The sequence below is a fragment of the Vombatus ursinus genome, unplaced genomic scaffold (assembly GCF_900497805.2).
Source record: "Vombatus ursinus unplaced genomic scaffold, bare-nosed wombat genome assembly UNPS02014791.1, whole genome shotgun sequence".
In the NCBI taxonomy this organism is placed as follows: domain Eukaryota; kingdom Metazoa; phylum Chordata; class Mammalia; order Diprotodontia; family Vombatidae; genus Vombatus; species Vombatus ursinus.
Window position 1 is genome coordinate 35,720,331 of NW_020954569.1, and position 21,482 is coordinate 35,741,812.

The 21,482-nt window shown below is 37.3% G+C and overlaps 1 protein-coding gene across 1 annotated transcript in view; it reads right to left on the reverse strand.

Annotated features, from left to right (window-relative positions):
• The window catches only part of ADCY2 (adenylate cyclase 2), a 562,787-nt gene that overhangs the window by 20,930 nt on the left and 520,375 nt on the right, over window positions 1–21,482 (reverse strand). Inside the window, exons 21-22 of the mRNA XM_027868958.1 lie at window positions 6,632–6,778; window positions 4,139–4,246 (exon numbers count right to left, since the gene is read on the reverse strand). Of these exons, the coding sequence (XP_027724759.1) occupies window positions 4,139–4,246; window positions 6,632–6,778 (255 nt within the window). The remainder of the gene's footprint in view (window positions 1–4,138; window positions 4,247–6,631; window positions 6,779–21,482) is intronic.

Below are 21,482 nucleotides of genomic sequence, written 5' to 3' on the forward strand. Positions count from 1 at the left end.
TTCCTTCCTTCCTTCCTTCCTTCCTTCCTTCCTTCCTTCCTTCCTTCTCTCTCTCTAGCTCTCTTTGTCTCTCTTTCTCTCTCTGTCATCTTTTAATCCAGCAGTGCCAATGACCTGTTAAACATCTCCAAATGGATATTTTATTGACTCCTCAAACTCAATATGTAAAAAAAACAAATCATCATCTTCCCTTCCTACACACTTCCCTAAAAGTAAAACAAGGTTTTACATTTTTATAAATATTGACAAAAAAGAGATTTCAGGTTGTACAGTCATCAAAATTATACAATTATAAAACATTCACACAATTCCGTTGTTGTCATCAATTTATTTCTCAACTTAGTTATTTCTCTAACATACTTTAAAAAATTTTAATTTAAAAAAATCTTATTTGCAAAGATCCTTCTATACTGAGAAAACAATAGGTAAGTTAAATAAGAAGAAAATAGCAATAAAAATTATTTCATAACTATTTGAAATATTTACTACATTCCTTTTACTTTCCTCTGAGATTTTAAAACATATACCACAAATATTCAAAAGCAGTTTGTCTACGTAGTCTCTTTTATTTCAATTTACTAGTAAAATGGGACTCATTGTCAGTGTGCTTTAGGCATGGTAGTTCTGTATGTGACTGCTTAGAGTATGAAGTTTTTAATCTTTTTGTGTCATGGATCCCTTTGATGATGAAACCTGTGGAGCTCTTCTAGAATAGTGTTTTGCCTTTTGTTCTTAGAAAATGCATAATTGAAGAAAATTCAAAGTCAGAGGTTAAGGAAAATAAAGATGTGTGTGTGTGTGTGTGTGTGTGTGTGTACGTATATATGTATAGCTTTATCCCATCCAAGTTCATGCACCCCTTGAAATCTAAGACTCCTTGACTTAGAGATAATAGTAATTGGCTTAATATTGATTTTTTTTTGGGAAAAAGTTAGAGTTTTTTTTTTCCTTTCAGATTTATGCTTCCTTTTGTATTATGTACATTTCTTCTAATTATTTTTCCCTCTCAGTTGTCTACCTGGAGCTATGGCTTTGACAAGGATCTAAAGTTTCTGATGTACCCTACTCTGAAGAGAAAATGGCAATGTGGGGAGGAAACACATCTACTTCAAGAATTTTTTTTTTCTACCCATATTGTAGTGTCTGTATAGGCCCTTTGTAGTTAAATTGTCTTATGTATCTATTGTCCTAAATTGACATCAGGATCTTTGACCCTGAGACCAGAGGTTATACCTTTCTGGTGCTTCTCTGAGCCTGGATCATTCCCTTGCTGTTTCCATTGGTAGGTCTCCTTTCAGACTGAGCATCTACTTTGATCCTATGCCCTATGGTTGTCCACCTGTGGCTTCTTTGTTATTGGATAGGCAATTCCCTAGGTCAACGGACATTAAACACTTGTCCCTCATCTAATCGTATTTGATCTAACTACTTGACTTTTGCCAACATGCTGCATTTAGCTCATATGTCTCTTCTCCCCATAGTACACTGAATTGAAGTTTACCATGAGCAGAATATTCTTTCCAGCCATCAGGGCAGGGTTTGTTATCACAAGCTTGGTATCAAGTTTAGGGGTACCCTAATTGCAAACACGTTGTTAACCTTAGAAAGGTCACCTTTTCCTCTGGGACTTACAGGAAGCATGAACATATGGATATATCTGAAGTTATATTTTAAGATAGAGGAGGAGGCGGTTTAGGAATCTCATGTCTAATGGCTTCAGTCTTCTTAGTAGGGCACAAGACCATTAGTCAATAGGGAGTCTAGGGAAAGTTTGGGGAAAGAGAAGAAAATCTAAGAGAGTCATTATGAGGAGTATCCTAAGGGATGAACAAAAGTAGAACAAAAAGACTTGAAAGCATCAGTGAAAACTTAGGGGAATGAAAGAGAAAAACATTGATTAATTGATGTTTACTCTTTACTAAAAACTGTGCTAAGCATTAACAATACAAATAGGAAAGCAAGACAATCCCTACTTTCAAGGAGTTCACATTTGAATTGAGAGGCAACACATACAGGAGGGTTTATGTTCAGGGCACATGGAAAGGCCTGAAAGTATAGAGGGAAAATCTGCAAGGCATATGGTTAGGCCTGGTAGACTCTGGACAGTATTGAAAATGGTCTCCGACCAATGACTGTTGGAAAGGGAAGGGGTGGATCCAAGAGTTGAAGTATAACAAGTTTGGGTTAACTCATGGAGGGGTAGGGATAGCAAGGTGGGGAATTGCTATAGTATGGAAGCTAGGCAATGGGAGTTGATGTGGGGAGAATGAGTTTCCCGAGGTCTGCCTTCAATGCCAATGGCATCTTGTGTGCCTTTGGTATTTTGGCAATGAGCCAGTAGAGATAGGTAGAGAAGGGTCCCTGAATCCCTGAAGGGACTATTTCTGCTGAGTCTTCAGGCTGGATATTTGTACTTGGTTAATAGGTAAGCTGTGGTAAAAGAGAGGAAGATCTATAGAATTGAGATTTAGCTTTATAGTTATATCTGAATGTATATTTGGTAGCATGGAGTAACCCTCCTAAGTAATGTTTTGGGGTAAGAAAGCATAAAGTTTGGGTGTGGATATGCATTGAGTGTGGACTAGATATACTGGCAAAGGCGATGTGTTCTATACACATGAGTATAGGTATACATGGTGGTTATACAAGATTGGAGACCAGCAGAATAGGCACTGTGAAAGGACTAGGATACAAAACAGTATTGATGAGGGCAAGTATTGAAGTAATTGACTTTAAAGACTAGACTGTGTAGGGAGTCTAGTGAAACCAGATGGGGGTCAATATACTGAGTGAAGTAGAATGGGTCGGGGGAATAGAGTTCATTGTGAAATTGTGTGAGGCAGTGGAGACAGTTGCCAGGTACAGAAGTAGTGTTTGTAGAGAGGAGCATGAAGCTTAAGATTTTGGAGGGCAAAGCAACAGTGATTGATGACATAGTCATTCCGGGGAGTGGCCTTACCAATTGGCCACTCAAGAACAATGGAAATGAACATCAGTGCAACTGAGATGGATGAAAAATGGTTAGCTCAGAGTGTCAAAGGGATCATTACTACATATATTGAAGTTGCCAACAATCTCAGGAGATGAGGTGGAGGGGAAAAAACATGAGACAAATGTTAAAGTCATCTAGGTAGGTGCAAAAAGGCCCTGGACACTGAAGGATGATGGCTATGAGGTTGTGGAAAGAGAAAACAAAGGACACTTTGAGATTTAGCCTCAGTAACAAAGTGAATAAGGAAACTGATAGAAGTAAGAAAGGCAGGAGGGACAGCTAATTTTGTAGGCAAGGTGAGGACCAGTTTTAAACATATTAAATTTGAAGTGATATCCAGTGGTAACCAGGTAGGAACATCTAACAGGCAAATAAAAATGTGAAACTAGGGGCAGCTAGGTGGCGCAGTGGATAGAGCACAGGTCCTGGAGTCAGGAGAACCTGAGTTCAAATCCTGTCTCAGACCAGACACTTGACACTTACTAGCTGTGTGACCCTGGGCACGTCACTTAACCCCATTGCTTAGCAAAAACAAACCAAAAAAAAAGGGAAACTGGAACTAAACAGAGATTAGAGGTGAAGATGCACATTTCATAGTCATCTGTATAGAGGTGATAGTTGAAACCTTGCAAGCCAGTGATACAATTAAAGGAGAGTGTGTAAAGAAAAAAGGCAAGAGGAGGAAGAGGAATAAACAATCAATCAATGAACAAGCATTTATTAAGCACCTACTGTGGGTCAAATACTGCTGGCTAAACATTCTACAAAGACATTCTACAAATGAAACAATTTCTGCACATATCTAAGAGCAAAATAGATACAATGTATTTAGAGGGGAGGTACTAGTAACTGGGGGCTCAGGAAACCCTTCAAGTAGAAAGCAGTTTTTCCCCACCTACTGTGTTCTTGAGGCCTTGGGGAGTGCCAAATTGGCCATGAGAAGAAGGGAGAACAGTCTTATGAATCTGGGTAATCATCAACTTGACAAAGTGAATGAGAGTCAGTTGTGTAAATACAACCTCAGGAGTCAGGTTTCTGTGTGATTAGAAACGCTTTGTCCTGACATGTTCAAATTCTTTGTAAAAGACCACGAAGAGCGTGCATACAATCACTTTTGTCATGGTGGTGTTTATATTTGTGCCATACCTGTGTGTGTTCTTGGCTGGGTGTGGCACTCAGTCCTGTGGCAGCCATGTAAGTGCTTCCAATGGTCTTGATCTTTTCGACTCCACTAAATTTTGGTTTGGACAGCAACTATGAAGAGATAAATAACAGTTATTCAATTACTCAGGCTTGCACTGACTCGAGTTTGAATGTGTTAGCAGAGCCCTAAATACACAGTTCATGGCAATGTGAACTTGTTTTCAGTGGCTATTTGCTTACCTTAGGCCTTTACCTTAGTAAGAGGGAATAGTTTAATACATTACATTATGAGAAGTGTGTTCTTGGAGAGAAGTAAGAGTAGTTGTTATCAAATTGACATGAAATATCCTTCAGAATTTGGTAGTCATGGAATCAAGATAAATACTGAAACCAGTTAATGATAGCTCCAAGTAATTTTAATGAATTTTGGTTAGAAATATCATTACTGACTTTCTTAAAAATGTGGTGCTTTGCATAAATAAAAAGTTTACATGTGACAGTTGATCATTATGCATGTAGTCAAAATTTTGTTGTTCATTCATTTCAGTCATGCCTGACTCTTCCTGACCCCATTTAGGGTTTTCTTGGCAAAGATACTGGAGTTATTTATCATTTCCTTCTCCATCTCATTTTATAGATGAGAAACTGAGGCAAACAGGGTTAAGTGACTTACCCAAGGTCACACAACTAATTGTCTGAGGCCAGATTTGAACTCAGGAGGTGAGTCTTCCTGACTTCAGGCCCAAGACTCTATCCACTGTACTACCTACCTGCCCCATGTAGTCAGAATAATGTAATACAAAGTGGTTGAAGTAAAAGCATAGTTTAAGGAATAAGCAGAAACAGAAAGGAAAGTGAAAAGATGGGTGAGGAGGGGAAGAGAAAGGAAGAGGAGAAAGCAAAGTAGGAGGGGATATGAAATGATTTACTTCTGTTCAGAAATGGGAGAATGGAGTTAAATATGCCAACAGAAGAAATGGAATATGTCCCCTTCTTCATCCCTTTTATCCTTCATTCTATCCAATTATCCTCACTGTAAGAAGTCTTGGAAATGAGTATTAGGTTCTTAATAGAATTACTGGAAGCATAATTAAATATAATTTGTATTATATAGAGGAAATATTCATTTTATATTGGTAACATTACATCTGCCCATACTCTAGATAGACTCTATATGCCTATCTTTGTCTAAATCCACATTTCTCTCTGTATACCTTTTTCTATCTATCTACACAAAGAATGGGACAGTGGAAAGGATATTGGATTTGGAGTCATAGGACTAAGATTTGAGTCCTAGCTCTGTCCTTGTTAGCTGTGTGATGTTGGGAAACTCATTTAATCTCTCTTGACCTTAGCTAGGTGACATAATGAATAGCTTGTTGGACTTGAAGTTAGAAAGACCTGAGTTCAGATCCTGCATCTTGCAAGTACCATGTTATTCACCATAAAGTTCATGGCATCAGGATAGAGTTTTAGCCAACAAAGGAAGAGAAGGACATACATTATTCCATGGTTTCTCACTATATTACACAGTCCACTGTATATTGCCATGTATCTATTACAACATTCAGTAGATATGGTTCCCAAAGAAGATTCTATAAAATAGGTTGGACTCTATTATTGTAACTGAAACTTTCCAAGGCTAGTTTCCCAGTGATGGAGAAGGAAAGTAGATATGTAAGACATGGGGGGGGGAAGGGAAGTAATGATCTAGGAAAATTTGCTGACTAAATACATTATTTTATATGAAAATGAGTCCATGACTTATTAGATGACATATGCCAGTGAATGTTACATTTTCCCCATTTTATATATAATCATAATGGAACATCAACATATTGGTTTTTTTTTTCATATTCAGATAATCTAATGAATGTTAGCACAGAACACGTGACATTTTGAATTCTAAAATCATACCCTTGTAGAAAGGAAGTGTGCACTGTGCCTTCTATAATAAAAAGATGGGTTAAGAAACATAATTTACTTTTATGTTAAAGAACAGATGGTAGTTCTGCATATAGGTTTCAAGATGGAATCCAACAAATCACTTAACCATTTTTGAATACACATCCTGATCAGGGAAGTGCCTAAAGTGAAGAATATATTTATTATCTTTTTACATGTAAAGCTACCATCAGAAAATTTTCCTTGAGTTTCATGCCTTTCTAGAAATTTCATTGGCATTTAGAGCATATATAACATTCTTTGTACGGAAGTTTTTGATGGCAGATTAAAATAATCCTATTAACTCTGATGATAAAATACACAAATATATCCTGTCATAGCAACGTGGCTAAATTTAGGTTAGTGGACTACACCAATCACAGCCCACAAGAGAATACAATGCTGGTCATCTGAAATTTTACAGTAGTGCCCTCCTTTCACTCCAAACCTATTGATTTTATTTAAAATATAATTCTAATTTCTTATGTAGCAAGAAGGTATGGTCTCCTATTATATCCACACAGTTCATTTCCCACATACATTAGCACTTACATCATCAAAGTCAGCAATAATCTCATTCAGGAGTCTAAGACACTCTAAACCTTCTTTGTTGACATCTGATTCTGTATAAAATTCTTTGAAATCCGGAATAGAGGCAAACATGACACAGACACAGTCATAGGACTGATGATACAAGTCCTGCACAAGAGGAAAAAGAAAAGACCAGTAAATTAGAAAATGTTTGATAAAGCATAAAAAGTTTTAAATGAATGTGTTTTCTTAAACAATTCCATTTGATCAAGCAAGATCATTAAGATTAGGACATGGTAAAAATTCTGCAAGGAAAAAGAAAACTATCTTTTAATCAAAATTGACACTTTTTTATTGTAATTAATTTTGGTTTAAATGTAACCTGTTAATGTTAAATGGTTTGGAAAGTCACTTACCCACTGTCAGTCTCAGTTTCCTAATTTGTAAAATGGAGATAACAATGGAACCTACCTCACAAAGTTGGTGTGAAAATCAAATGGGATATGTATTTTTCAAGCCTTAAAATGTGATATAAATGCTTATTATTATTATTATTATAAATATCTATGGTCACATAGCTCATAAATAGTAGCCAAGACTTGAACCCTGGTCTTTGGAATCCACTTAAACTGTAAACTTAAATCCATAGAGCACAGAGTTAAGTGTTCTACTTTACTGTGTCCCTACAGGCATGCTGAGAAACCAGAGCTCTCCAAACACACAAGCCAGATGCTTTACATTTTTTTCTATAAATAATAAAACTCTCTTCAAAGTTTTAATAAACTCCTTCAAAGTTTAAGGCAAAGCTCAAGTTCCCTCTTGCCCAGGAGAATGGGTTCCAATAGGGCCATAGCAAAAGTCCTTTGGAGTTCTGATGGCAGGATGGCTACCTCAGGATAAAGTGCTCCTAGGGCAGAACACAGCTTAGCCTGGTACAACACTGCCAAAGTGGAAAAGACTTCCTTCTATAGCCTAGTAGTAATTATTAAATAGAAAGGGCACTGGATGAGGGCAGGAGACATGGGCTTCAGCCCTGGCTTTGCTACTTCAATAGCTGTATTATTTGATCAAGTCACTGAACTCTGATTACTAATCTCTAAAATGGGGACAACACTATTTGTTCTACCTACCTCAAAGTGTTGCGGTGAGCACTGAATGAAATGATGTCTATAAAGTGCTCTTGTAAATCATAAAACATATATAAAATTAATTTTATTATTATCTAATCTATATCATTGGACTTGGCTTGTCTCCTAATTTATAGACTCAGAACTCTACCTGCACATCCTTTGTGTATCTCAGAACCAAATTGTTCTCCCCATAAACTTGCCCTTTCCGAATGAACTGCTTTTGTCAGTAGCATGACTCTCAAGTTTGAATTTTTAATGTTGTGTTACATTTGTCCTCTCAGGTATCAAGTCTTATTGAATCTACTATGTCTATATTCATCTCTTCCTCACTATTTCTACCATCATTACCTGAATTCAGGCCTTCATTACCACATGAACTGTGATCAACCAGGATATATAAGGGAAGGGAAAAGGAAAAGAAACAAACATTTATTAAGCACCAACTGTATGCCAGGTACTGTGCTAAGTGCTTTACAAATATGATCTCATTTTATCCTTGCAACAACTCTGGGAGGTAGGTGCTGTTATTATCTTCATTTTACATTACATACAGAGGTTAAGAGACTTGCTCAAGGTCACCCAGTGTCTGGGGCTGGATTTAAACTCAGGTCTTCCTTACTCCAGGCCCAGAATTCTATACACTGTACTACTTAACTGTCTCTGAAGGAGAAAAAGAAATTCAAGCATTGCTGTTTTCTAATTTGCCTTCACTCTGTAGCTACAGGATGATGACATGTAAAGTGAGAGTAAGGAGAAGGCAAGCTGGGCTCTAGCTGCTTTCAGGTGGCATGGCTGCATTGGGCTTGGGTACCTGATTGTTTTGTTCCCTAGGTATGTTAGTGTGCTCTATGGGTGTGTCTAGTCTTATGGGAAGGCAGTCAGGAGAGCAGGTGGTTCATGTTTATGGGTGTTTCTACCCAGGGTGTCTTGTACATTTGTGGGACAACTGATGTAGTGCTCTAGTGTGAAGGCATAGTTAGCATAGTAAGTACCATTTGGGAATGATCTGTGATGATTCTGGATCTTCAGGTTCAGAGATTAGTACCATCTGAGGCTATGGGGCCATCAGGATGTGTCCCATGGGGGTAAAGATCAAGGAATCATAATATCCCGTAGTAATATTAAGTGTATGCATGTGTGTATGTGTGCGTGTGTGTGTGTGTGTATGTGTGTCTGTTGATAGGGCATGGAAAGGAACTGTTAAAAAGAAAAGAAAAGAAAAGAAAGAAAGAAGAAAGAAAGCTTAGTCCAGATTCTTTACAATTTCTCTGGCGTTTATCAGAAATCCCTTGTAGAGTTTGAAACTTTCTGATATTGACTTGATTCTAAAAAGAACACACTATTCTACCTATAGGTTGGAATAGATCACCTGGGCCTGCCCTTCCATCCCAGGAAGATAAGGATGGGGAAAGGAAGTAAACAGCCATTAAAAAGATTTAGGACAAAGCATCTGGGTCTCCTGGACAAAACAGGAAAAATTTGTCTTTTGTGTGTCATTGGAAGCTTTAAGCCTTCACTGACTGTTACATACATGACTTGTTTTGTCACCAAAGATTGAGCCTTATGAACCATTAAGAATAAAATTTTATGGAATTATTGTTTTTATTCAATAAATAATATTTAAAAGACTTTGTTGTTACTCCAACCTCCTCATATTTCACAGTAGGTGGCTGCCAACTTTACTTACCCCTTCCAACCCTGCCCCTGTTTCTTTAGAATCAATGGGTAGGAATTAGGGCATTCCATGGCCAATGTATACACATTCATGTAGAATAAAAGGATGTTAGTTCCAGAAGAGATCTTAGGGATAATCTAGTTCAACTCTTTCATTTTATAGGTGAAAATAACCATACCTCTCTTATCTGTCCCACAGGATTGCTGTAAGGAAATCAGTTCATAAATCTTGAAGTATAAATCTTAAAATATAGATCCATCATCATCATTATTATTAATATTATACTTAACCAACATTATAGAGTTAGTTTATAGGTGAACTTGTACTGTGATCCACCAGGTCTTTTGATTCCCAGGTCAGTGCTCTTTCCATTTTATCATGCTCCTTGGCTATGGGGGTCCTGTCAGTCCACAGATCTGCCAGCATGTGGTAATTGGTCCTCGTGCCCAGTGATTCCATAACCTCCTGGAGTGCTTTGAGTGGGTGCCCTGCAGGACTAAACCCCTGGGGGCCTTAATGGGTCGTTTTCCCTGCCTAAATTTTTACTTAGTGATAATTGAGGCACAGAGAAGAATTTGATACATTAAGAAATAAAAGGCAGAATGAGTTGAGCCAGAATTGATATTCAGAGTCAACTTGGCATTTATAGACTGAGAGTCCAGAAGGACTGTTTACAAGCTACAGTGATGACACCATTGAATAATCCATTCTGTATCAATTTAAAGAGCTATTAGAGTGGCTAAGGGTGGTACTGTTTGCTTGCAAAGAGCATTCAATTGATGTCTATGGTGACATCTGCCACCTATTTTGATCAAGCCTCAGCTGTTATGGAATGAAGTAGCCTGGCCCAGAGTCACACTTAAGCAATACCACCTGGGGACTTTGTCAGGAATATGGATTTGATGACAAAATGAGGTCTTTTCAAAATCCGATGAAAACTGTTTGTGATGTTCGCTCCAGGGACTCTTTACAAATGTTCCTGCCACAACACAACAGGCTGTAGTACAGGCCATACAAAAAAGGCTCTGCATGGTGCAAATGGTTAGAACAACTCTTGTTGGAACAGATGTTTTATGGCTCCTGAACCTGCTGATGGCAGGGAACAGGTGAGGATGAAGACAGAAGGTATTTTGATGCAGACCCAGATAACCCTGGTGGAAATTTTAAAAAGTATGTTGAAAAGAACTTCTAATTAAGTTACACTGTAGAGAATAAAAGCTTAAGTAACAGTTATATCCCTTAACCACTAATATTGTTACTGACATCACCTATTATTTAAATATATTCAGCTAATGGAAAAGGCTGAATCAAATGCTCTTATGACTAAGCATTTAAAAAAAAAAGCATTTCCAAGGAAATGAATTTCCTTTCCAAAGGAAAACATATTTCTTGTATATCAATATAGTTTATGAGTGTTAATATTGAATTAGAAAAAGCTCAATTCAAGTATGGAAGGTCATATGCTTGGTAGAATATTCTCAGAGTGCCATTGGAAATTTTGGAATAGCGAAATTTTGAAGCAGTCCCTATCTGACTCAAGAGATAATCATCAACTGAGTGAAGTGAGTAGAACCGGGAGAACATTATACATAGTAACTGCAACACTGTACGATGATCAATTCTGATGGACTTAGCTCTTCTCAGCAATATGATGATACAAGACAATTACAAAGGTCTCATGATGGAAAATGCTATCCACATCCAGAAAAAGAACTAAGGAGTCTGAATGTAGACCGAAACATGCTGTTTTCACTTTTTTGTTGTTTTTTTGTTTCTTTTTCTTTCTCATGGATTTCCCTTTTGTTCTGATTTTTCTTTCACAGCATGACTAATGTAGAAATATGTTTAATATGATTGCACATGTATAAACTATATCAGATTGCTTGCCATCTCAGGGAGAGGGAAGTGAGGGGAGAGAGGGAGAAAATTTGGAACTCAAAATCCTATGAAAAATGAATGTTGAAAACTATCTTTACATGTAATTGGAAAAATACTATTAAAAAACAGTCATCAAACTGTATTAGAAATAGAAGTAGAAAAAGGCTTTATTAGTTCACCTTAAAAATCACTATGCTTTTATTGAGGAGATAATCTGTTGTTCAATCATTTTTCACACATGTCTGACTCTTTGTGACCCCATGTGGGGTTTTCTTGGCAAATATACTGCAGTAGTTTGCCTTTTATTTTGTAGATGAAGAACTAAAGAAACAGGGTTAAGTGATTGACCCAGTGTTACACAACTAGTAAGTATCTGAGGCTGGATTTGAACTCAGGAAAATAAGTCTTCCTGATTCCAGGCCTGACAATGCACCACGTAGTTTGCTCCATATAATCTGTTATAGTACTGATTACTATATGATTTTAAGTTAGCTCAAGATAATTTTCTCTCTGTTTAGGCATGGGGTATTTTATATCTCACTTCAGAAATTGTTCAACATTGAAGCATGATCATAGGGCATAATAAGTCTTTTCTTCTTCCTCTGTTTTTGGTGAAGTCCACTTGTATGTAAATTAGCTCAGGCAGCACAGTGTCAATGATGAGAATTCTGCCTGAAAGTTCATTCAAAATGGATTAGATGGAGTGTTCTATGGTCATATTTGGGTTTTGGAATGATCATTGTATACTAACTGCATAATACAGTGCCTCTCTGTAGAGTAGGAGCTATGGAGTGCTGTGTGGCTGCCTCCTTCTTCCCTGATACAACAGGGATAACAACTTGGAAGTAATCCTCCACCCTAATGCTTACACTATGTAAAAAAAGACTAAAAAAAGCTAGCAGAAAAGGCTTCATAATGGGAGAAATTTTAGGAGAAAAAGAGGAAAAAGGAAGAAAAGAATGGGGAATGGAGAAAAGGACAAGTGAGTATATTATATTACAAGTAGCATCTCAGTCTTAGCATCCCAACCTCTCCTATCTTAATCCTGTTTTTCTGAAGTCTAGAATCTCTTCACATTTGCCCAAGGTCTTTCTGCAAGGATGTGCGCCAGAGTTACTAATATGATATGATTAAGGGCACTCCCTTTTCATCAGGCGCAGACCTCTGCTCATCTAGTGTACTGCCCAATCCTTTCTTGTTAGAGATTAAGGAACTTGAAGATAGAAAAATTCAAAATATTGAAGTCTCTATTAAGAATTAGTGATGTAAGGGGCAGCTAGCTGGTGTAGTGGATAGAGCACTGGCCCTGGAGTCAGAAGGTCCTGAGTTTAAATCTAGCCTCAGACACTTAACACATATTAGCTGTGTGACCTTGGGCAAGTCACTTAACCCCATTGCCTAGAAAAAAAAAAGAAAAAAAAAAGAAGTAGGGATGTAGAGCCAGAAGAGCCCTCAGAGATCGTCTAGTCCACTCTACCACCTCTTATTTTGTGGATGAAGGAAAGAAGGAAATAAGCATTTATAGACCATATACAATGTGCCAGGCATTGTGGTAAATACTTAATAAATATCTCAGTTGATCTTCACAACAACTGAGGCTGTCAGAGTTTAAGTGACTTGCCCAGGGTCACACAGCTATTAAGTTTCTAAATCCAGATTTGAACTCAGGTTTTCCTGACTCAAGGCCCAATGCCTAGTGAGGAAAATGAGGGTAAGGGAGGCTAAGACATGTCAAAAGTCAAATAGGTAACAAGTATCAAAGACAAGATTTGAACTGATTGTCCTCTGATTCCAAATCCAGTGCTTTTTCCGAAGGACAAGATAGGGAGGTTTTTAATCACTTGCAATTTTATTTGTAGCTTACACAAATAACAACATGTATTTGAATTTCATTCTGCCAGAGACCATTTACCCCTGATTCATAGGACCCTAAAAAGGTGATACTAAAGAATGTAGAGTTAGAAGGACTATCTTCTTTAAGTCTTGGAGATCACTTAGTCCAAAAGTTTCATTTTTTAGATGAAGAAATGGAGCTACAAAGGTGGGAAGTGATTTGCCCATAGTAACTCATGGACCATTTCTAAGGTTTGTGCCTAGGTCCTCTGATTCAAAATCTAGGTCTCTTACTGTACCATGCAGAGAGGGCATGTGTATGTCCCTAACACATGACCTTGCATCTTTTCATCTGTATCACTGACCTTGCTGCTTGGAATGTACTTTCTCTTCATCTTTATCTATTAGACTCCATTAGATTGTAAATTCCTTGAGTTCAGTGGTTGCTTTTTGCCTCTTTTTGTATCCCCAGAACTTAGCACAGTGCCTGGCACGTAGTGGTGCTTAGTAGATGTTTGTGGATTGATTGATTAGAACTTCTGTATTTCAAAGCACAATTCAGGTACCACATTTTACATAAGCCCTTTCCTGATCCTCTACCTATTAAAGACTACCTTTCCCCACCCCTTGAATTTACATTTTTGTTAGATTTGTCCATTTCTGAAAGGAATACATTGAGGCAGACAAATATAATAGTTTTGTTCTATTTATGTCTTCCTGTAATTTTGTAACTTTTCCTTCAATTACTTAGATGCTATGCCATTTGGTGCATATATATTAAGTATGCTATTATTTCATTATCTGTGGTGCCCTTGAACATAATATAGTTTAAATGTTTATCTCTTTTTAACCAAACCAATTTTTACCTTGTTTGAGGTCATGATGGCTTTCCCTGAAGCACAAATTCTGCTCCACTCTGTTTGAAGTAAATCTTTGTTTCAAATGCGTTTCCTATAAACAATATATTGTTGGATTCTGATACCCTCCTCCATTTAATAGATGAGTTCATCCCAGTCATTCATTCATTCAATGAACATTTTTAAGAACCTACTATGTACCAGTCATTGTAATAAGTGCTAAGAATACAAAGAGAAGGGGTAGCTAGGTGGCTGAATTAGAGCACTGGCTCTGGAGTCAGGAGTACCTGAGTTCAAATCTGGCCTCAAACACTATATCACTTGATACTTACTAGCTATGTGACTCTGGGCAAGTCACTTAACCCCAACTACCTCGAAAAAAAATACAAAGAGAGGCAAAAGATTAGAATTCACAGTCTAATGGGGAGACAACATGCAAGCAACTATATACAAACAAGCTGTAGACAAACATGGTAAATTGGAGATAATCAATATTGGGAAGATATTAGAATTAAAAGGGATTAGAAAAGACTTCCTGTAGAAGGTGGGATTTCAGCTGAGACTTGAAGGAAGCCAAAAAGTCAGAAGACAGAGATGAGGAGGGAGAGCATTCCAGTCATGGGGGACAGCCAGAGAAAATGCCTAGATCTGGGAGGTGAAGTATCTTATTCAAGAATGGAAAAAAGGCCAGTGTCATTAGATTGCTGAGTCTACAGTGGTAAAAGGTATATAAAGTGTAAGAAGACTGTATTTAATCCTGGAGGTAACACTGGAACCACTGGAGTTTATTGAGTGGTAGTGGTGGTAGTGGTATGGTCTGATTTGTACTTTAGGAAAATCAATTCGACAGCAGATTGGAGAATGTATTGGGGTGGGAAGAGACTTAAGGCAGGCGAAACAACCAGCAGACTATTGCAATAGTCTAGGTGTGAAGTGATGAAAGCCTGCACTAAAGTAGCAGTGTTAAAGCAGAGAAATGGATGTATATAAGAGGTATTACAAAGATAAAATAGACAGGCTTTGGCAATGGATTGGATATGGAGTTGGGGGGGAGGTTAAAGAGGAACTGAGAGTGATCCCTGGTTTGTGAGCCTGGGTAAGGATGGTGCTGTCTTTCACAGTAATAGGGAAGTTAGAAAGCGAGATGGTTGGGGGGTTAATAATGAGTTCAGTTTTGGACATGTTGAATTTAAGATGTTTTCAGGACATTTAGTTCAAGAGGTCCAACAGGCATTTGGAGATGTCATTCTGGAGGTCAGGAGAGAAGTTAGGACTGGATAAGTAGATCTGAGAATCATCAGTATAGGGATGATAATTAAAATCATGATAGATAATGAGACAACCAAGTGAAACAGCATACAGGAAGAGGAGATGAGGACCTGGGACAGAGCTTATGGGACACCCACAGTTAGCTGATATAACTTGGATGAAGATTCAAAACAAGAGCCTTAGAATGAGTAGACAATAGGCGGGAGGAGAAGAAGGAGAGAGTGGTATCACAAAAACTTATAAAGAGACTATCAAGGAGAAGAGAATGAAGATAGTGTCAAAGGCTTCAGAGAGATCAAGAAGAATGAGGATTGAGAAAAGGCCATCAGATTGGGCAATTAAGAGACCATTAATAACTTCGTAGTGTTTCATATTCACATTCTCTATTATTATTATTAATTTAATATTTCCCTCCATTACATCCTCTTACACTTGTTTCTTTTTTTTCTCCTAACCTCCTCTTTACGAAGAAGGAGGTAGAGAAAGATGGAATCTGATAAGCACCAGTAATTTATAATTAAAGTGGTTTACTACTACCACTCTTTCCCTCTCTTCTCTATCAATCTCTGGCCCCCATCTCTGGTCCTTACACTTTATTTCTCTCTTTTTAATTACCTTTTATGATGAACTCTCCAAAGATGAAATTCATTTTGCTTGTAACTCTACTCTCCCTCTTATATCCATCATCTCCTCTTGTAATCCCTTCTGATATCCCTAATGACTTAAATCTATTTCTATTCCAAACTCTTTTTTTGTGTATTTAATTCTCCTCTCCTCAGTTCAGATGAAAATAAGGCCATGAAATCCATCCTTCTATATTCTCTTCTTCTACACTCTACAGAATAGTAAATTCTTCTTTCTTTCTCATTTCTTTTTTAATATATTTCATTTTTTTATGTTTTCTTTCCTTTCTTAAAACCAACAAACCACAACAAAACCACATCCAGGCCATGTATCTTATTTAGCTCCCACTGTGACACCTGATTACCTTAGAATTCTGAAGGGGCACTTGACTTTTCTCCCCATACTAGACTGTAAACATATAACTTATTGTTTAGACCATTCCAGTTGCTCAAATGCATTTTCCTTTCTAAATTTCTCTTGATTCCTGTGTTTGCATTTCTAAGTTTCTGCTGAGCTCTGGACTTTTCTTTAGGAGTGTTGGAAAGTTAAAGGTCTATTTTTCCTCATGCATGATTATATTCAGTTTGGCAGAGTAAGTTATTCTTGGTTATAGGCCTTTATCTTTTGCCTTTTGGAAGATGGTTCCATCTCTTTCCCCACCCTTCCCCTACCTTTTAGAGTTATTGCTACTGAACCTTATGTGACCTTGACTATAGTCTTTGATTCTTGCACTTTCTTTGTTGTTTGTAGAATGTTATTCTTTGACTTGGAAACTTTAGATTTTGACTATGACATTCCTGTATGTTTTCATTTTGGGGTTTGATTCTTCTTTTTAGAGATTTTTATATCTCACTTGATTTCTTCCATCTACTCTTCTGGTCTTTGTAGTTAAGGATTTTTTTCTTTCCCAAGGCTTTGCCTGAATTTGTCCTGAGGTGATTGTCTTCTTCTGGGTTTGTCTCTTGGGCTTCTCTTAACCCACAGTATTTCTTCATTGTGTCCCTATTTTCTGGTTACTCATAATTTCCACTTCAACTCTTGGTTTGAAGATTCTGTGCTCAAGGCAGTCCCTTTTGTCACTCTTGCATATGCTGGGTGGGCGTTTCCTCTTCTCTATGTAGTCTATAGCCTCCTGCCAATGCCTCAACCACTGCCAACCTGAATGGGGTAGCTAATCTGAAGTCCCACCTTTTGCCTCAATCTTTCACTTTGTCATTCTTCTGATTATCCATAGAAGGCTCTATCCTCGGGGGTCTGTTTGTCCTTCACTTTGAATGATCCTTAATTAGGAGTTGGTTTTGTCCTCCATTGGAACTCTAATAGTTTCCAGTAGGATTCTGAAGTTTAGTTGGTCAAGGCCTCCTGCAGAACCCAAATGCCCAGGTACCACATTGGCCATGCCTCTCCCCAAGGATCTCAGCACTCTGAGGAATCCGCATCCATGTTTTCTCTTCTTTAGCAATAACCTGTTCTCTGGTTATGTTCTCACGGGTCAGTGCCAGCATATAAATTGAGTATACAAGTATTGGTTGTATCACTAGACTGCAATAATCCTCTTCACAGCAATAGCTGGCTCTAAGCTTGTTTTTGAGTGTTTACACCGTCTCCCTTCTGCTCCCTGCTTCTGTTAGTCTATGATCTGGTTGCCAGAACTTGGGGTAGTTTTTTGATCCCTGTCATCCTCAAACCTCTGCAGCTTTCATGTTTATGTGATCTAGTTTGAACTTTCTACCAACCTCCACCTTTTTCTAGATGTCTTTTTGTACAGTTCTGGACTGGATGGAGGAGCTTACTCTAATTTCATTTTATATTTCTTTATCATTGGTCTTTCTGAGGCTGTTGTCATATAATTGCTAGGATTAATGGGGAAAGATGGATTTCTCTATAATCTTTCACAATGTCATCTAAACTTCAAGTTTCTCTTATCTCTTGTGTGTTTTCAGTCACTTAAAACATTCAATTCTTCACAGCACTAAATTTCCCTTCAACCATTCATATGTGAAAAATAAATTGGATAAAACCCATTCCACCTATAGTATTCCATGTAACTAGATGGATAAGCTATGAAATTAGCCCATGAATATGTATACTTTTTAGTAGGCAATGTAGATGGACAATAAACTGAACCAATAATTGAATAGTAGTTTAGGGTGGATAGAATCTGAGAAAATACATGGTAAAATTATGAAGGATACAACAGGTTAACAATGACAATTTGTTATAAGGACATGTATTTTTGGACTTGGCTCAGTCACATTGTGAAAATTAGAGGCACCAGATGAACAATCTGAGTGGAACATAGGGAACTTTAGTGATACTAAAAGAATGTGGAAGCCTTCAACATGTTAGATATATCCTCATGTTGGTCTTATGGGATAAGAAGTGTCTAGGATAAGAAAAATATAGTCCCTCATCACCTCTTGCATGGTCTACTGTAATAGCCTGATGGTGGATCTGCCTGTTCCAAGTCTCTCTCCACTTCAATCAATCCTCATTCAGCCACTAAAACTCAGATCCATGTCACCTCCTACACAATTAACTCCAGGATCAAATACAAATACAAACTCTGTTTGACTTTCAAAGTCCTTTACCACCTAACCCCCTCCTACCTTTCTAGTCTTCTTATATTTTACTCTTCGTTATATATACTTTAAGCCAGTGACATTAGCTTCCTTGCTATTCCACAAACAAGACATCTGATCTCTTGGCTTTTACAGGAAATAAAAACCTTGACAACTGGCAGTGACCATTAAGTTTCCCACTTTCCTGATAGAAGTCCACTACTCCATCACGTTTTAAGGGTTTAGCTAAAGTAGAGCCATTCTATTTAAATGTGCACAATAACTTTTTGGAGGTCTCTCAAAATACCCTGGATATGTCCCCTGGTCAAATATGATGAATAGAGGCTACAAACAGAGGATTGGATCTCTGAGCTTTTTCCAGACTCCAAGGGTTCCACATTTTACAGGAGTCGCTCATGTAGCTGCCAAGGCTATGCCTCTTTTATGTTATAAATTAACAGAATAAAGAAAAAATCCAGCTGTGATGAATGCTTTGTTGGAGCCCTTAAGATGGAACCCAGTGACCTAAGAAAAAAAGACTGGAAAAATCATTATAAAGTGGTATCTTGTTGATTTAATATCCCAGTCTATTCTTCAGTGCTTGCTATTCCAAATGCCTGATTTCAAGCAGTGCCTTTAGTTACACACAGTGAAGTTCATGATTAATTATGTCATTGCACTTTTAACTAAAGCCACCTTCTCTTAAGATCGATCAATCAATAAACATTTATTAAGTGACTACAAACTCTCAGCCACTATGCTAGACTGAGGAAAAAAGAGAGAGAAATAAAACAGTTTTTTCCCTTAAGGAGCTTATGCTCTATTAGGAAATATTAAGTATATACAAAGTAATTATAATGTAATTTGATGGAGGAAGGTAATAGCTGCTATGGAGATCAGGAAAGGCTTTATGCATAATACAATACTTCAGCTAAATTTTGAATGAAACAAGAGATTCTAAGAGAGAGAAATAAGAAGAGAGTGAATTTGAGGCATTGGGAACAAGAGCTAGAGTGTCATGTGTGAGAACCACAAGGCCATTTTGATGGAACCATAGAGACTATTCCAGATATAGCCATCATAAAACTTTAAACTGCTATTCTTAGTCAGTATTTAAAAAAAAAAAACCTGTTATTTGAGCTATTGTTAATCTTTTTGCAATACTACCTGCTAGGTATGTTCAAGAATATATTTGGATGCCAGGAGAATTCCAGAAAAAGAGATTAGAATGGTTTCCCATGATGATCTATAACTGAGGTTTTTGTTGAATGTAAAAACTATCAGCAAAGGAAAATTATTCTAGAGATTATGTTTAAAAGGTGGTTTCACATTTTTGTTTGCCAGTGGAAATCATTTTCCAGTGGAAATGTTTTAGCCACAGGAACTCTCAAAACTGTTGATTTTTCTTGTGTGTTAGTGGAGAAATTAAGCCTCAAAATATTGTATCAAGGATCAATTAATTTTTAAAATATTCCACTGGAAAAGTGTAACTAGAGTATGGATGAGGGATAGCACGACACAGTTATGTACATGGGAGGGAAAGCTTCTGAACTATAAAAAAAAAAGCTTTTCTTTCTTTTCTCAAGTACTCCTGGGAGACAACTCATCCTACTCAGTTATCAGCTTAATTTCATTTGTTTCCTACAAAGGAATGTCACAAAGAGGCTGCTCATTTGCTCTTGACTGTGGTTTGGGATGAAATTTCTGATCAGGAAAAGAGTACAAAGGAGGCTCCTGAGGTGGTGGGAGTCACTGGCTGAAGATATAAGGAAGGGGTGGGGATGTTTTTAACAAGGGGTAGAAAAGTGTTTACCTGAAAAGATGGAAAATCACCCATAGGGAATTTGTTTTCTCTGGAACTTTCATAATCTTCAACAAACTATTTGGAAAAAAATAGCTTTATCAAGGCATCTTGATAGGGCACTGGGCTTGAAGTCAGAAAGACCTGAGTCCAAATCCTTCCCCAGACACTTGTTAACTATGTGGTCTTGGATAATTCACTTAACCTCTTTCATCCTCAATATCTTCATCTGTAAAATGGGGATGATAATATTGCTTACTCAATAGGGTTGTTGTGAGGATCAAATGAAATAGTATAAAGAAATCACTTTACAAACTTTAAAGTGCTATGAAAATGTCAGCTATCATTATTACCTTTGAAGGTTTCATTTTTATGAAAAACCAATTAAGCCAATAGCCCATTTCTATAAGAGTATATGCACATCCTTGAGTAATTGAGCCTAGCTAAGAGGTGTTGGATATATTATTAGCCCTTAGGTTTTATTCTATATGTCTGAGACCTGGTATCCTTCTCTATGATGGACATAGAGTTTGACCTTATGATCATTACTATTAAATAGTTTTTAAGATTTTATGTGCACCTATCACTGCATTAGGTAACAGAAAACACACTAGACAGGTATGACCCTTAGATTTTATATAACATGTAACTGAGCATTAAGTAATGAGAGGAGGGGATAGTAATCTGTCGTTCTACATTCACAGGGCATAAAGCTGGAAGGTACCTTAGAGAATATCAAGTTATAATTTCTCATTTTGTAGAATTGAGGCTTACAGGAAAGTGTATCATCCAAAGTCATAAGGGCAGTAAAAAGCAGAGGTGGAATCTGGGAGCCAAACCCAGTACTCTGCCCACTACATAACACTGCCTCTGATCTCCAAGACCTGACTGGTCCTATCATTTCTTTTTAAGGGGAAGCCTTCTATTCCTAATAATTTAATGGCAAAATTGGAGACTTCCTGTGACTATTCAGAATGAATAATTCCTATCTTAAGTAGTTGGATAACCTTCAGCAATTCCTATGCTTTTACTAAGGAGAGGCTTGACAAGTGGAACACTTGTTTTCTGTGTAAATTTGGTACTGAAATATCTGATGTATATGTAATACTTAGCCCACTTTCCTTCTATTAATGTTTACGAAAAAAGAGTCTCTGGAAATTTTTGGATTCTTTGAATTCTTTAAAGAAACACCATTTAAACTGCACAGACTCAAGTTCCTTGGGTAGGGAACTCTCTGTCTCTGT